Raw genomic sequence first — 16,365 nt, forward strand, 5'->3', positions numbered from 1 at the left:
CTTCCTTTTTAATCTCTGCTAGATTTGTGTATTATATTTTAGTTCAAGGATAATTCACAAAGGTATAATTCTGCTGTTGATACACCAACATCAGTGCTTAAGTGCTTCAGCACTGGTAATAAATTTCTGCTCATCCTTCCCACTTTTTAATCTGCTCTCAGTTTTGAACAGTAGTAAGGACTTGACAGCCAGAAGGCTGATTTATGACCACAGAGTATAATTAAATTAAATTACCTTCCTTCATTCATTCAACAATAACAAACATTAATTTCTAACCTGCTGAGCTAATCAGCTACAAGCCATCAGAGTAGGTACCCGTGGCCCTGTGACTGGTGGGTTTTTGCCACACACAGACCTGATGGTCAACCAGTTACAAGCTTAGCTGTGTTACAGGATACAACAGATGGTATAGCGATGTTCCTGCCCTCAGAAATGTCTAATTTTTCAATGGAGAGCAAAACAACATAGCCTTTCTTATGGTGCTAAATTATTTTGTGACATACAAGAGAAAGACCATCATGGGCTAGAAATACAATTTCCTAAATAATAGAACTTTGAGTCTTAAGTGGCAGGTCAAATTTACAAGAGAGGACAACTGAATTTGAACTTAATAGGAATAGCTTATGATGATAACTAATATTTTTTAAATAGTTATTATGTGCCATGTACTGTACTGTTTTGATTCTCATAATAATATTATTCCCACTTTGCAAATAAGAAAATTATGTTAATTAAATGATATTAGATGTTACAGAGATAAACACTAACATTGAAATGACTTAAATCAGTAGAAATTTAATTCTTTGCTCACATAAGGTTAAAACCGGAGTTCCTGATTAGCAGGTAGTTCTCCAACAAGCAGTATTTGAGGGACCCAGACTCCTTCCATCTATGGCTCTGCCATCTTCAATATGTGGTGTTCAGGCTTGATGTGTACAAGGCAGCAAAGGAGAAAGAACATGGAAGATTGTGCACTGGAGGCTTTGTAAGGCTGGAAAAGATAGATGCACATCACTTCCTTCTCACAGCCAGAACTCAGGCACATGGCCACACCTGACTGCCAGGGAGGCTGGGAAATGGAGTCTTGCTGTGTGTTTAGGAAAGAGAGCAAAGGGATCTCTGCCAAGGACTAGAGACCTAGAGAAATTAAGTAGTTTACCTAAAGTCTCACAGCTAATTTGCAGTAAATCTTGCATTTAACCACTAGCAATCCATTTCCAGTGCTCTCAGAGGAGTAGTCAGCACTTACTGCTTCCTATGTGCAGGGCATTTTGGGGGAAGTTATTTGATAATTTCATTCTCACAGCAACCCATTGATGGTAAGTACTATTATTTTTTTATTTTACAGATGAAAAAAACTGTGGCATAGAGAGGTTAAGTATTGATAACTTGCCTAAGGTCACAAAGCTAAAGTGGCCTTAGCTTTGTAGAGCCAAGGACTATGAACCCAGGCAGTGTAGCAGCAAAATCCATGCTGTTGGCCATTCACTCTGATACCACCTAATGTGAACTGCGTTTATGTAAATTAGGCATGTCACATTATCCAGCTTTACTTACTAGTACACATTCGTACTTCATATTTTATCATACAATATTTAAAACCCACCTCTTTTTAGAAATATAATATTCCTTAAGTTTCTGCCTCTCTTTCTCACATAGTTTGCTACCTTCTCATTTTCTTTCATTTCTCCATTTGTCCTTGTTTTGCCCATTTTTCTTTTTTCTATTAATTCTGCATACTTATCAGTTCAGTCTTTATTATGTGCCTACTATACACCAGGTTTCTGCTTTTATGGAATTTAAGGTATAGTAGAGGGAAAAAAATGTGACCACATAATTATATGTGCAATGACAAAGGAAGATACAAAAGTAGTACAGAAGAAGAAGTGATTAAATCTGTGTTTGGAAGGGATGGGGTAGTTAGGGAAAGGCTTTTCAGATGACTATAGAGGAAGAGTTTACCAGAGTCAAAGGATGCACATGTGCAAAGAAGACAGAAGGTAATAAATTTATCCAGAGCTACAGGCAAATCAGTGTTGCTGTTGCATAAAAAAGACAAGAAGATGGGAAAAGAAAGCAGCGTTCAGACTATGATGCCTTTGTATGCAAAGCAGCTGGACTTCATTCTGGACTTTGTTGTTAAGTTGGAGATGGTATGGTCAGATCTTTAAGTCTGTTGGCAGTAAAGAAGATGGCTTTTTAAAAGGCAGTAAGAAAGTCAAGCTGACCGAAAAAAGGACAGTGATAGCAAATCTCTTAATTTTTTCAAACTAAAGAGGGTATGCTAAACTCCTGATGTATAGGCAGATTAGAGATTTGAATTTCTAAAAATAGTAGGTCTTATGGAAGGAGATGATAGATTTCTGGGCAGTAGCAATGAAGTGGCTCCTAATCCCACTTCCACTTGTGACTCACACTGATAAATATCTGTTTGGTTTGGGATGGGACTGTTTTCACCTTAGGGATGATAGGGTGTGAGAGGCACAAACCCTGATTCACTCTGAATGTGATATGATAGCAAAAGATTGTACATTCCAGCTTGTTTCAAAAATAGGTGAGGATCCCTTAGGATAATTTTTTCACTGGGGGTAAGTTCTAAATTCCTTGCTTTGTGCTAACCCTCTGAATCAGGGATAGTCTGCAAACCTCAACTCACTAAATTAACCCCTACTGGTATGACATTGATTATTAAAGTTTGTTAGATTAATGGATACTGTTGTGATTTTTCCTCATAATTTAATGTATTTGTGTTTTATTTATTACATCAGATTTGTTTCTTTTAGCCAACTTTTCTATGTTATGGGCTTAGAAATTAGTGAAGGATTACCTAGTAATTCACAGGGAAGAAAAGAAAGGAAAGAGATTTAGGAAAAATATTTAGTCCCAGAATGTCCTAATACTATGAAGAACTGGTGAGAAGATTGGCTAGGGAGAGAGAACATTCAGAGTATTCACTCCTGAATATTCTTTTGACCCACTCATATCTCATTTTGTCCATGACAGAAAGTCCTGCATCAGCCTTCACTTTTTTCTAATCCCTATTTTATTATATTATGTGATTAGTTTATATTAGATCCTTTATATTTGAAGTCTGTTTAGTTTGTGTTTTCTATTATAAACAAGGTTTTTCTATTACTTACAGCCAAAGAGCTTTCTGTGACATACAGCTGAAGGCATCTGAACTTATATAGAGCTATTCAGTTGAAGAAGTGAAATGATACGGAATTTGGGGGAAGAATTACTTCTTTTGAGAAACTGATATTGAGTGACATATTTTGGGAATCTGTACACTTCTGTATTCACAGACTAATAGAACTATGTTGTTGAATAGTTTATTGTTTGGAGAGAAAGTATAGGGTAGTAGTTAAAGACAATGACTCAGAAGCTAGACTGGACTCAGATCTTTGTTCTTCCACTTACTCAGCATGTGATATTGGCTAAGTTATTTTACATCTTTTGGGGAACAACAAAAACAACAACAATCATAATAGTACTTATCTTCATATGGTTGCTATGGGATTATATGAGTTACATGTAAGGTCCTTAACAATAATGCCTAGTCTAAGTTAAGCATTGTGTAAATATCCACTTTTACAGTTAGTGTGCCTTCTGGATCAAAATTTCAGATCTAATATTCTGCTCCCTGTTAACTGTGCCAGTGAAGGGCATCTCTTTAGCATGTTCTCAAGATATCTTCACACTGTCATGTGAGGTAGTTTTGACAGGAACAACTTGCTATTTGGACTGGCTTTATAGTTAGTCCTTGCTTTCTTTCTGCTCGGTAGCTGCTACCTCACATTTTACCCAGTTGGGCTCACTTATTCCAAAGATTAGTAATAAACAGTTCCCTGAGCTTCTCTTCCTTCCTTCCAGCCTCTAAAAAATGTTGTGAGAATTTTCCTAGTAATTTTTATATGGCAAGAGGTACCAGATTGACAATGGCATACATACAATAGTGATTTTTGTACTATACATTTTGACTGTAGCCTTCTGTCCTCCACTTGGTAGTTAAAAAGAAGGCTGTCTTATAGAATGGAAGATAAAATAACTATGGCAAAAGAGCTTTATGGAAAGTCGTAGCCTGAGAGTAAGTGAATGCTTAGGAGCATTTGGGTGAGAATAGAAAACAAACGTAAGTGATGCCATTTGGGATAGCTGTTCTGTGTCATCCAGCCACAAAAAGCATCATTCAGGGAAGACAAGGTAGTGGTGGGGATCTTTCAAGTCTCCATATGAAAACAGTCCTTCCTGCAGCCTTTAGATGATAGAGGAAAGTCAAGGAGTATTACTACCTTGGATTTGATTTTGGTCATCTGAGAAATTGTTGCTAAAGTAGAAGTAACAGAAGTTAGGAGAGGAAATGATAGTGTCATCCTGTGGCTCAAAATAACCAAAGGAAGGAATACTGGGAGAATTCAGATGTGTATTTGTATCGATTATCCGTTATCTATTATGGTCTGTTTCTAGATGCCACATTTTAAGAAGATGATGGACAATCTGTACCACATTCAGAGCAGGGCAACCAGAATTATGACAACACACAACTAATAATTGAATTTTTCTGAATATTTACTCTAAAGATAGAAAGCTTTCTAAGGTTGAAGGTGGGAATAATGCAAAGTCATAATTACAGTATTTAGATAATCGAGAACTGTCATGCACAAATGGGTTTAGACCGATTTTGTGCAGTTCCAGAGGTGTGGAAGTTGCAGGAAAACATTAGTTCAGTTTTAGAAAAGATTTTCTAACATATACAGCTATCCGTCTTTGTAATAGGTACTCCTATGGCATATTCCTTTTCAGGAAATAGTGAATATTCAGTTGATAGATTTATAGAAGTGATCCCTGTTTTGGATAGATGATTAAAGTAGATGGCTCACATAACCTATCAATCTGTGATTTAGCGGTCCTAAACAAAAGGACCTATTTGAGGATGAAGTGTGTTGATGTCTTTTCTTCTCTCCAAAACATGTTCCTAATTTTGTCCAAAGGTGAGTTTGACTAAAGAAAAATGAAGGATTGATTTTGAAATAAATGTTCCACATTCCAACTCTGGGTTCAAGACTTATTTTAAAAATTAACAGATTTTCCATTTCAAATATCATTTAGAAAAAGAAAAAAGATAACTTTAGGTACAGTTTTTGCCATTCTGTTTTAAATATAAATTATATATTTCTGATTATAAGAATAGCACGTGTCTTTAAAATTTGAAAAATGCAGGAAAATCACCATTCAGAAATAATTTCTGTTAACTTTTTAGGTATATTCTCTTACAGCCTTTTCCCCCTGTGCATGTATATACACACATAGATGGTTTTCATAGAATTAATATTATTATAGTATAGAGTTTTATATTCTGAAAACTTTTCCATGCCATTAAATAATTTTCCAGTAGGTAATCTTTTAATGGTTGTATACATGTGAAAATGCAATAATTTACTTAGTCCTCTATATTGGTCACTTAGGTTGTTTCTGTTTTTGCTGTGAAAAATTCATTTCAGCGATCATCTTTGTAGAAGCATTTTTGTGTTTTGATTATTCTCTTAAGTTAAATTCCTAGAACCAAAATTTTAGTCAAAGGAGTTGGCTCTTTTCTAGGGTCTTGATAAATATTACTAAATTACAGAAATATACCAATTATTTCGGTGTGTTTCATGGCATACTCTCTAACACTCTATTAATTTAATATTTGTCAATTTTATAGGTGAAAATATTATCTTTACTATTTAATTTGTTTGAATATTAGTGAATTAGAACATGAATATTTAGTTGTGCTTACTTTTGGTTGTATTAATTCTTTGTCCATTTTTCTAGTGAGGAGTTTGTTGATATTTTATGAATATGTCTGTTAGAAAAGTTTTGTTTGAAACCTTTGCTCAGAGGAACCCCATCTTAAAATGGGGTGTCCTACTAATTAGTACAAGTATTTATACAATTCCACTACTTCTAAAATAATCTAGTTTGTGTTATGATTTTTGTTGCTGACTAAATGACACAAATTTGTGAAGCATCCCATATTTTTATGTCTCTGTGACTCCCTTTCTCACCTGGTGTAGGTCCTTGCTCAAATGCCACCTCTTTGAAGAGGCCCACTCTGATGATCCTAATTACACTTGCAACTTCTCCTGCCTGTGGTCTCACACCACACCCTGCACTTCAGTCTCCTTTCCTGGCTCTGCTTCCCTTTCCATTGCACTTACCACTTTCTGATAGACTGTATGATAGATTTTGTTATTTGCTATGTCTATTTATTTTGTCTCTTCTTAGTAAATGTACTAAAATGTGAGCCTCATAGGACAGGAATTGCTCAGTGTTGTTTTGTTCACTACTATATCCAAAGCACCCAGAACAGTACCTGGCATATAGCAGGCATTTGATAAATCTTTGTTGAATGAATGAATAAATATTAATAGACTTATTAATAACTTAAAAGATCCTTGTCCTAGTGAATAATAGTTTTAATATACTTTATTTTACATATATTAATTAAAAATATATAAAGTGAAAATGTAATTTTGTTTTGTGTTTTTATAGCTAATTTTTCACATATTGCAGTTGTTTGCATTTGCTTCCCTTGCCATTTTAATTATGAGGCTGAAGCTCTTTTTGACACCTCACATGTGTGTTATGGCTTCCTTGATATGCTCTCGGCGGGTAAGGTATTCATTCTTGTATAACTACACTATAACACTACAGCAACTACGGTGTAGTTACCATGGCTTTGCTGAGTAATCCAGAACATAAAAACACTAGGTGTTTTTATCTTAAATGATTTAAAATGTTAGTTCATGATTCATTATAGAGTAAGAAAAGTAAATTCAGGTAGCTTTGAAAATTATTCCTAGATTTTAGCTGATAATTCTATGACTTTTCCCTCTATTAGTATCCTCTCCACAAATATAGTTTTTTGAAGTTCAGGTCAGTGTAAGAGATTCTTGGCCTGTCAAAACTATCCTCAAGTGCTCTTGTAATACTAGAGAAGATGCAGCGTAATTGCTCTAGTGTTGTCTTGTTGGCCTTGGATAATTCGTGGGGGAAAATTGTCAATTCTGGGGTTCTGTTACTGTATGCAAAAGAGCTAGACAAAGTAGCTAGAATTTTGGGACCAAGTTACTTCTAGAGACACCTTATTTAGTTTTGATTGTAAGTGTCTTGCCTTAGAATATCATAATGCTTATATTCCTGAGAGGAATATACTTGTCAGTACTAATGAGGTTTCCCTAGTTATTCAAGATGTCCATAAAAGGCAGCCAGATGTTATGGATTTAGTTCCAGGATGTTTCAGAATTGTGATTTGCTAATCTTAATTCCTGGTAGTAAATCAGTACCAGAAGGATCAGGTATTCCTTCTTTATTTCTTTTAAGAGGAAAGAAAGCTCCTTTTTTTTTTTTTTTTTTTTTCGCGGTACGCGGGCCTCTCACTGTTGTGGCCTCTCCTGTTGCAGAGCAGAGGCTCCGGACGCGCAGGCTCAGCGGCCATGGCTCACGGGCCCAGCCGCTCTGTGGCATGTGGGATCTTCCCGGACTGGGGCACGAACCCGTGTCCCCTGCATCGGCAGGCGGACTCCCAACCACTGTGCCACCAGGGAAGCCCAGAAAGCTCCATTTTTAACTGGACTCCAATTCCAAAATATTTGCTGTTTTTAAACAATAGGTGATGATTATTATATTCTGTATATTGTTAGTATCAAATGGTAATCCACCTTGGTTTAGGTAGAAAGGTGGTAATTTATTATTGACCCAATAGCCCCCTTCATATAAGAATTATAAATAATTGGTTTCTTTCATTTCAGCTCTTTGGCTGGCTTTTTCGGAGAGTTCGTTTTGAGAATGTTATCTTTGGCATTCTAACAGTGATGTCAATACAAGGTTGTGCAAACCTCCATAATCAATGGAACATAATAGGAGAATTTAATAATTTGCCCCAGGAAGAACTGATACAGTGGATCAAACACAATACCAGACCGGGTATGTAGCTGTTTGGTTATACGTATAGCTAGCACACACTCACGCACACACATTATTATTATATGTTATTATACACTTGCATATATTGTACAGTTATCATTTCATATATATGTGTATGTGTGTATATATATAAAAATTTAAAATACATACGCATTCATACCTTCACAGATTTTGAGCCTGGTAATTGCAGTGTTCACCAAATCAAACCTTTTTAAAAGGTGGTTTTGTGTCATCTTTAAACCCCTCCTAGGTACCTGTCGAAAAGAATTTTAACTGACTTTAAGAGTTATTGATTGTTCACAAGTTATGTGCTATAACTCTGAGATTATTGTATTTTAGCCATAACAGTGACACCTCAAAGAAAAAAAAAAACCTTTAATGACAACTTTCACACCTTGTGACAGGCCACTGGAGAAGATAGTTTTGACTGTGGGGAGGTTAACAATACCCCTCCCATCACTTCCATTCAGTGCCTACTCTCTGCTCCATGTCTGTAAAACCAGTCACATGGAGAAGAGTTAAAATCTTGGATATTCTGTTTTCTTCACTAATTCATCTCAAAAAGATTAGTATATATGCTATTTTTAAATACTTTAAAATATTCTTTTAGCTTATCTTCTTTTCTTGCTATCTTTATCCAAAACCACCTCAAGCAGATTGGTATTTATTTCACTTTTAAATACCTTTCCAGAGGATAAATATATTGTACATTATTTTCTGTAAGTAACCTATAGTCTTGTCCTAGACAATTTTTGACGTTTCATAATTTTTTTCTGGCACAAGTTCTTCACTATGGTTTATTTAAATTTATCCTGTGACTCCTTGAGCCAGTTTCTTCTTATCTCTTATTTGGTAGTCATCATTTTACTAACTAGCTATCATTAAGGTAAACTCTTATGAACTTCAACTCAGATATTTGGCCTATGGCTTTCAAAGGGTGTAGGTGACAGTGCCTCATCACTTAGAGCTTCCAGGTTAGTTTAATCAGAATTTTTGAATTAACACTTTACTGACTTTTTCCCTGTAGTACAATAGTACAAGATAGCTAGTCCCTTTACTCTCCCTTACCCCTCCCCACTTACAGCTGTTTTTCCAAAGCTTTAAAAGATACCTGCTCTTTTCATGTTTGCTTGTGTCTTTCTTTGTTCCAGTGTTTGTCTTGGGTTCTTGGCAGAGAGAGCCTATGTTTGGCAACTTACCCTTCTGAGATAACTCTCACAAACTCCTACCTCATTTTTGCCTCTTCTTTGATCTTACCAATCTTTCTCATCGCTGTATTATGAGTTCTGTCATGGTTACCACATGGTTTATTAAATTCTATAGTAAAGGTGGAACTAGAGCTTACATTCAGGTCTACCATGTAAGGTTGTATAGTTTGTACACAGCACAAAGGTGCTCAGTTGGGAGGACAAGTGGGAACTGATATCCAGCCTGTGGTCCACTTACCAAGTCATGTATGTATTAGTGAGTCTCTGTCAAGTCAAAGGGATAGTTTTTTTCTAATACATGCGGTAAGCTAAGTGGAGATTTAAATATATTATAGAAAAGATCCTATTGTTTCCCTGTCACACTCATGTTTACTTTGCCCCCAAGAGGAAAGAAGCATTTGGGGAGTATTCTCCCCTTCTCTCTGTTTCATAGATGGTTGCTTCTCAGTGGTTCCAGTTCTTGCTGGACAGGCTTACCTAGTTTCTTCTGGATGACCCTGGCCCTGAGCTTTGGGTCCTTCTAGCCCAGAGTTTCTCAAGCTTGGCACTGTTGATATTTGGGGCTACCCTGTGCATTGGCAGCATATTGAGCAGCATTCCTTCCTTCTACCCGTAGATGTCAGTAGCCCCTCTCCGCCCACAGTGTGCTAACCAGAAATATCTCCAGAAGTTGTCAGTGTCTCTAGGAAACAAAATCACTTCTGGTTGAGAACCACTGCTCTAGCCTAAGAGCTTTTCAGCATTAATTATTGAATCTTACTATAATAAATACACGTCTACTTCAATTTATTTATGTATTTTCAAATTTAACGCATATAAAGAGATATTCATGCAAAGTTATATTTACTTATTTATTTTTAAATAAATGTATCCATTTATTTATTTATTTTTGGCTGCATTGGGTCTTTGTTGCTGCACGTGGGCTTTTTCTAGTTGCAGTGAGCAGGGGCTACTCTTCGTTGCAGTGCGCAGGCTTCTCATTGCAGTGGCTTCTGTTGTTGCGGAGCATGGGCTCTAGGCGCGTGGGCTTCAGCAGCTGTGGCTCACAGGCTCTAGAGCGCAGGCTAAGCAGCCGTGGCGCACGGGCTTAGTTACTCTGTGGCATGTGGGATCTTCCCGGACCAGGGCTCGAACCCATGTCCCCCGCATTGGCAGGCAGACTCCTAACCACTGCACCACCAGGGAAGTCTCCAGAGTTACATTTAGAATGCTTAATTACATTTGAAAGTAAACATTCAATTATTTACAGTAGATCTGAATAATATGCCTTGTTCTTATTAGTGATTTTACTGTGCTGATTAAAAATGACGATAACCTTGCTAATCATGTAATCATTTATTGTACACGAGTGCCAGGAAGTAAGCATTTGGTCTTTTTGTCTCCCAAGAGACAGAACTAAAACTGAAGCCAGACAGTAGATTTTGGTGTAAGACTAGTTATAACCAAAAGGCAATACATTTATACAAGCTATTACTTCAGAAAGTACTACTAACAAGTAATGAAATGGTTTGATGAAATGTATACATTTATAAAGTCAAACAGAAACTAAGAAAACTTAGTTATGAATATTTAAAGGTGATCTGAGGGAAGAAAACAATGCTTTCATCTGGCAAGTTCTCAAGATTACAGTTCACAACCCACAAAAGCCACTTTAAAACATGTACCATAAGACTTGCCCTTTATAATAGTCTCCCAGTTCCTAGAACTTTAAACTATTGGAACAAGATATCAAATTTTACAATTCTTTCCAGTCCTGTGTGTCTTTGTAGTGCTGTCTTTTAGTATAGCGCTTGAACGTGGTAGTATGCTGTAGTGAAGTGGCTAAGAGGGTAGGCCCTGATACTTTCTAGCTGTGCAGTCTTGGGCAAGTCACTTAACTTTGCTGTGTCTCAGCTTCCTGATCTACAAAATAAGAATACATAGAACCCACCTCAAAGCTGTGCAAATTAAATTCTATAATCCTAGTAAAAGTATTTAGCAGTTCCTGGCACCAAGATAACATTTAATGAAAGTTGGCTATTGTGTAGACCATCAGTAAATATTAAGCGAAGAAAAAGAATGCTGCCAATGATTATTATTTAAATGTACTTCATCTTTCTTAATCTGGGTTCAAATATTACAGGTAGGTAACTTTTGGTTTTCTTTAAAACATGTTGTTAAGGAATATAATCTTGTTTTCCAGATGCTGTTTTCGCTGGTGCCATGCCTACAATGGCAAGTGTCAAGCTCTCCACTCTTCACCCCATTGTGAATCACCCACATTATGAGGATGCAGACTTGAGGTGGGCAACTGATAGAATACTTCAACCAGACACACTAACGACTTCTCCTGACTCATAGGAATAGGGAAATTTTTATACACACATGCACACACACACACACACATTCACTCTTATCCTCATATTTGTGCTAGAAGTTAAAGAATAATAACCATTCAGAAATTACAATACGTACCTGTTGACTTAAAGTAACCTTAATAAACCTCTGAAAATTGAAAGAAGCAACACCCAGTTTTTCTCAAAGTGAAAAATATGTCACATTTATGACTAGCCTCTGTGTGTTTATGTGGGTGTGTGTTCCAGTGAAACTCCTAAGTAACAGTAATAAGAGTGGGGATAGATTTGGCTCATGGCCATAGTTTGCCAACCCCTGTTCTAGATTCCACAGCCCCTCTGCCTGGTTTAAGAAACCATTCTTCATCTTACTCGTGGCCAATGATTAGCCTTTTTTAACAGATAGAAAAGGTACATGAAATTTGCTATATTAAATGCTTTTATGAAACTTTGGGGTGCTCTTTTCCTAGCTGATTATGGGAACTCTAGCTTCCACTGAGGTCTGAAAGTTTTGTTTTCCTTAAATGACTGACTTTTAAAAATTATTTTAATCATTCTAGTAATTGGGTAATCATTTCCTTTTAATGTATTTTTGGCTTATTGTTAGAGGTAATATTTTAAATTATTTAAAGTTTTATGTTTGGTTGTGGAGATTGGGCATTCTGTATGCTTGAAATCCTAAGAAAAGTCTAATGCATAATTGATAATTTGTTCAGGATTTTATAAAAAACCCCCATTTAGGGCTAAACCATCTGTTGTACCATATTTTGGTAAGCATCCCTGTCTCTCAAGCTTCTGTTAAGTTGCTTTCTCTACATGACTACTACCCTAGATGCCCACTGTCTAATTGTTCTATTTGCTACATTCAGCTTCAACTCATATGCTTTTCAGAGTTTCTATGAATGAAATTATCTACTGAAATCTATATTTTCACTATATTTAGCCTCTATCTGAATTTGTTCCAGATTAATTATTTTATGAATTATGCAAAGCAAATTTTATATTCTGAACTATTATACTGCTACCTACCTCTAGACTCTAAACTGGTTTATACACTAATAAGCAGTACCTGCAAAAATCAAATTGCTGTAAGTTTAAGCACATGCAAAATATAAATAGAAATGTGGCAATTGCTATTCCCAAAATAATTCATGCTATTTGGGGTCATATATAATCAATGCTCCATCCAGTAAGCATTGAGGTTTTAATTTGGTAACACATCTATTATCATTTATTTAAAATTTTTTTAACTTGTTTGAATTTAAAGAGCTCGGACAAAAATAGTTTATTCTGCATATAGTCGAAAATCTGCAAAAGAAGTGAGAGATAAGTTGGTGGAGTTACATGTGAATTACTACATTTTAGAAGAGGCGTGGTGTGTTGTAAGAACTAAGTGAGTATGAGCCCTGTGGTATATGATATGGTATATTTTAAAACAACAAATGTTTTACTTTATTACAGCAGCCCTGATTCTTTAAAAATTTTTATTTTAAATTAATTCCATTAAATTGTTGCCCTGGTATTTTATTTAAAATTATTTCATTTAGGAAATTAAAATTATACTATTGTTTAAGCATAATGTAATTTTTTTAAAAGTATAGTATATTTTGCTATCCTAATTTCTTCATTTTAATTTAACATCTTAAATGTAGCTTTTTTCCATAATCTTCAAATTTTTATAACTTTTATTAGATGTCTGAAATACAGATTTGAATTTACAACCAAGTGAGATATTAGCATTCTGCTACTACAGCTGATTTACCTTGGATTTATAAGACTCATAAGAAAAGTTTGACGTAACTCAAAAGGACGTAATAAGAAAACGTTTCTAATTAACATTTTTTCATTTCTAAATTTTGAATCTCTAATAATACATAAAATTCTAAGATGTGTAATGGATATCTTGAGACCTTTGTTTAGTCTCCTTGATTTAAGAAGTCCTTAGTTATATTGATTTTAGCATTAAGAATTTTCATTTCTCCTATGGATAATTAAGAATTGGCTATAACAGATTTTGAAGAGCTAAGTTCGTAAATTTTAGTAGCTAATTTTTGTATCTAATTTTAAGATCTAATAAATATGTATAGGAAGAAATGGCATCTTGCAAAAGAAGAAACAGAAATATCGTAATGTATATGCTTATCATATTAATTTAATTCAAAGCTTAAGACAAAACATACTTCAAAACAGGGCATACTGTCACAAATAAAGGTGGACATTTTATGATGACAAAAGGATTAATTCATCAAAAATATCTAACAGTTTTAAATATGCATACCTCTAAACAGAGCTTCAAAGCACAAAAAATAAAAATGTGTAGAACTAAAAGAAAAAATAAGCAAGGCTTTAATTATAGTTGGAAAAGTTAACGTTTTTTTCCCCTACTAGGAAAAGTAGATAAAAAGTCAGTAAGCATATAAAAGAGATGAACAACAAATAGTATCAAATAACCTGACCCAACTGACATTTATTGAACACTACAGGAAACAGCTGCAGAATACACATTCTTTTAAAGGGCATGTGGAATGTCCACCAAGAGAGAACATATGCTGGGCTGTAAAATTGTCTCAGTATGTTTAAAAGGTTTTAAATCATACAGAATTAAAATAGAAAACAATAATAAACAGAAAATAGAAAAAAATAATAAACAGTAAATCCATGCATATTTGGAAATTAGGCAGTAAACTTACGGGTAATTTATGGGTCAAAGGAAAAAAACCACAAAGAAAATTTTAAAACACTATTTTTTACTTGAATGGAAAAAGGGGTCTTTTAACAATATTGCTGATCTAACTGGATATAATGTACAGAAAAAAATTAAACCATGACCCATACTACACCATATACAAAAATTAACTTTATGTGGATTATAGAACTAAATGTAAGAGCTAAAATTGTAAAGATTTCTTAGAACACAGAGTACTAACGATTTAAAAAATCAATAAATTGTATATATCAAAATTGAAATATTTTCACCAAAAAGACATTAGGAAAATGATAAGGCAAGCCACAGACAAGAAGAAAATATTTGAAAGCATATATCTGATAAAGGACTTATAAATATAGTTCATATAAAGAAATTCTATAAATTAATAATAAAATGACCGTACAATTGAAAATGGGCAGAAGACTTGGAAAGACATAATTCACCAAAGAAAATGTGTGACTGACCGATAAATACAATTTTTAAAACTAAAATACCATACATTGGAGAGGATACAGAATAACTGTAAATCTCTTACATTGCTAAGGGGAGTGAACATGATACAACCACTTTGGAGAACTATTTGGAGGAATCTTAAAAAATTTTAAGCACACATCTACCTTATTACTCAGCAGTTCCATTCCAAAGAATTGAAATAAGAGAAATTAAAACATCTCTCTAGGGCTTCCCTGGTGGCGCAGTGGTTGAGAGTCCGCCTGCCGATGCAGGGGACACGGGTTCGTGCCCCGGTCCGGAAAGATCCCACATGCCGCGGAGCGGCTGGGCCCGTGAGCCATGGCCGCTGAGCCTGCGCGTCCGGAGTCTGTGCTCCGCAACGGGAGAGGCCACGGCGGTGAGAGGCCCGCATACCACAAAAAAAAAAACAAAAAAAAAAACAAAAAAAAAAACAAAAAAAACCCATCTCTCTAGAAAGAGTGTCATAGCAGTTTTATTCATAATAGCTCAAAACCTGTAGGTAACTTGTTGCTTTTCCCTTGCTGCTGTTAAGAATCTCTCTTTATGTTTAATTTTTGTCATTCTAATTACAATGTGTCTTGGTGTGGACCTTTCAGGTTAATCCTGTTTGGGACTCTATGTGTACCTGGAAGTCTGTTTCCTTTCACAGGTTAGGGAAATTTTCAGCTATTGTGTCTTCACATATGTTCTCTGCCCCTTTTTCTCTCTCTCCTCCTTCTGGGACCCCTAAAATGAGAATGTTAGTATGCTTGATGTTGTCTCAGAGGTCTCTTAAACTGTCCTCAGTAATTTTTTTTTCTTTTTTTCTGTTCAGCATCAGTGACATCCACAGCTCTGTCTTCCAGTTCACTGATCCATTCCTCTGTATCATCTAATCTACTGTTGATTCCTTGTAGTGTATTTTTTTTTATTTCACTTATTGTATTATTCAGCTGTTTGGTGGTTCTTTATATTTCCTATCTCGTTGTCAAACTTCTCACTGTGTTCATCCATTCTTCTCCCAAGTTCTTTGAGCATCTTTGTGATCATTACCTTGAACTTTTTATTTGGAATTACTTATCTCTACTGCACTTAATTCTTCTTCCAGGGTTTTTATCTTTTTCCTTTGGAACATATTTCTCTGTCACCTCATTTTGCCTAATTTGCCGTTATTATTTCTATGTATTTGGTAGTTTGGTTATACTTCCCAATCTTGGTGAAGTGACCTTCTGTAGGAGACATCCTGTGGGTTCCAGAAGTGCACTCCTCTCTGGTCACCAGAGCTATATGCTCTAGGGTTGCCCCCTGTGTCAGCTGCGCGGGCCCTTCTTTTGTGGCAGGCTGAGAACTATGGATGGCCAGGTAGATGTGGCTGGCCCCCAGTCCTGTTGGCTGCCAGGCCCTACCTTGTGTGGAGGCTACTGGCCAGTGGTGGGTGGGGCCAGATCACGAGGCACCTGGCTATAGGTTCCAGGGTGTAGCAAAGCTGATGTTGGCCTGCTGGTGGATGGGGCTGTGTCAGGCTAGCTGCTTGATCTGAGTCTTCTCAGTACTGGTACCCACAGGATGGTGGGTCGGGACAGGTCCTATGCTGATAAGCTAGAGGAAGAATTCCACGATGGCACTTACCAGCACCAGTGTCCACGTGGTAGAACAAGCTCCCCAAAATAGCTGCTACCAGCATCTACGTCCCCAG

General features: G+C 35.9%; 1 protein-coding gene across 1 annotated transcript in view; it reads left to right on the top strand.

Moving 5' to 3' along the window:
- DPY19L2 (dpy-19 like 2) overlaps positions 1–16,365 on the top strand; it is an 89,410-nt gene that overhangs the window by 68,365 nt on the left and 4,680 nt on the right. Inside the window, exons 18-21 of the mRNA XM_030759779.2 lie at positions 6,535–6,654; positions 7,794–7,968; positions 11,359–11,458; positions 12,777–12,902. Of these exons, the coding sequence (XP_030615639.1) occupies positions 6,535–6,654; positions 7,794–7,968; positions 11,359–11,458; positions 12,777–12,902 (521 nt within the window). The remainder of the gene's footprint in view (positions 1–6,534; positions 6,655–7,793; positions 7,969–11,358; positions 11,459–12,776; positions 12,903–16,365) is intronic.

Source organism: Delphinapterus leucas, chromosome 9 (assembly GCF_059928025.1).
Source record: "Delphinapterus leucas isolate spDelLeu-1000000601 "Yukka" chromosome 9, BTC_Dleu_Yukka2, whole genome shotgun sequence".
Taxonomy (NCBI): Eukaryota; Metazoa; Chordata; class Mammalia; order Artiodactyla; family Monodontidae; genus Delphinapterus; species Delphinapterus leucas.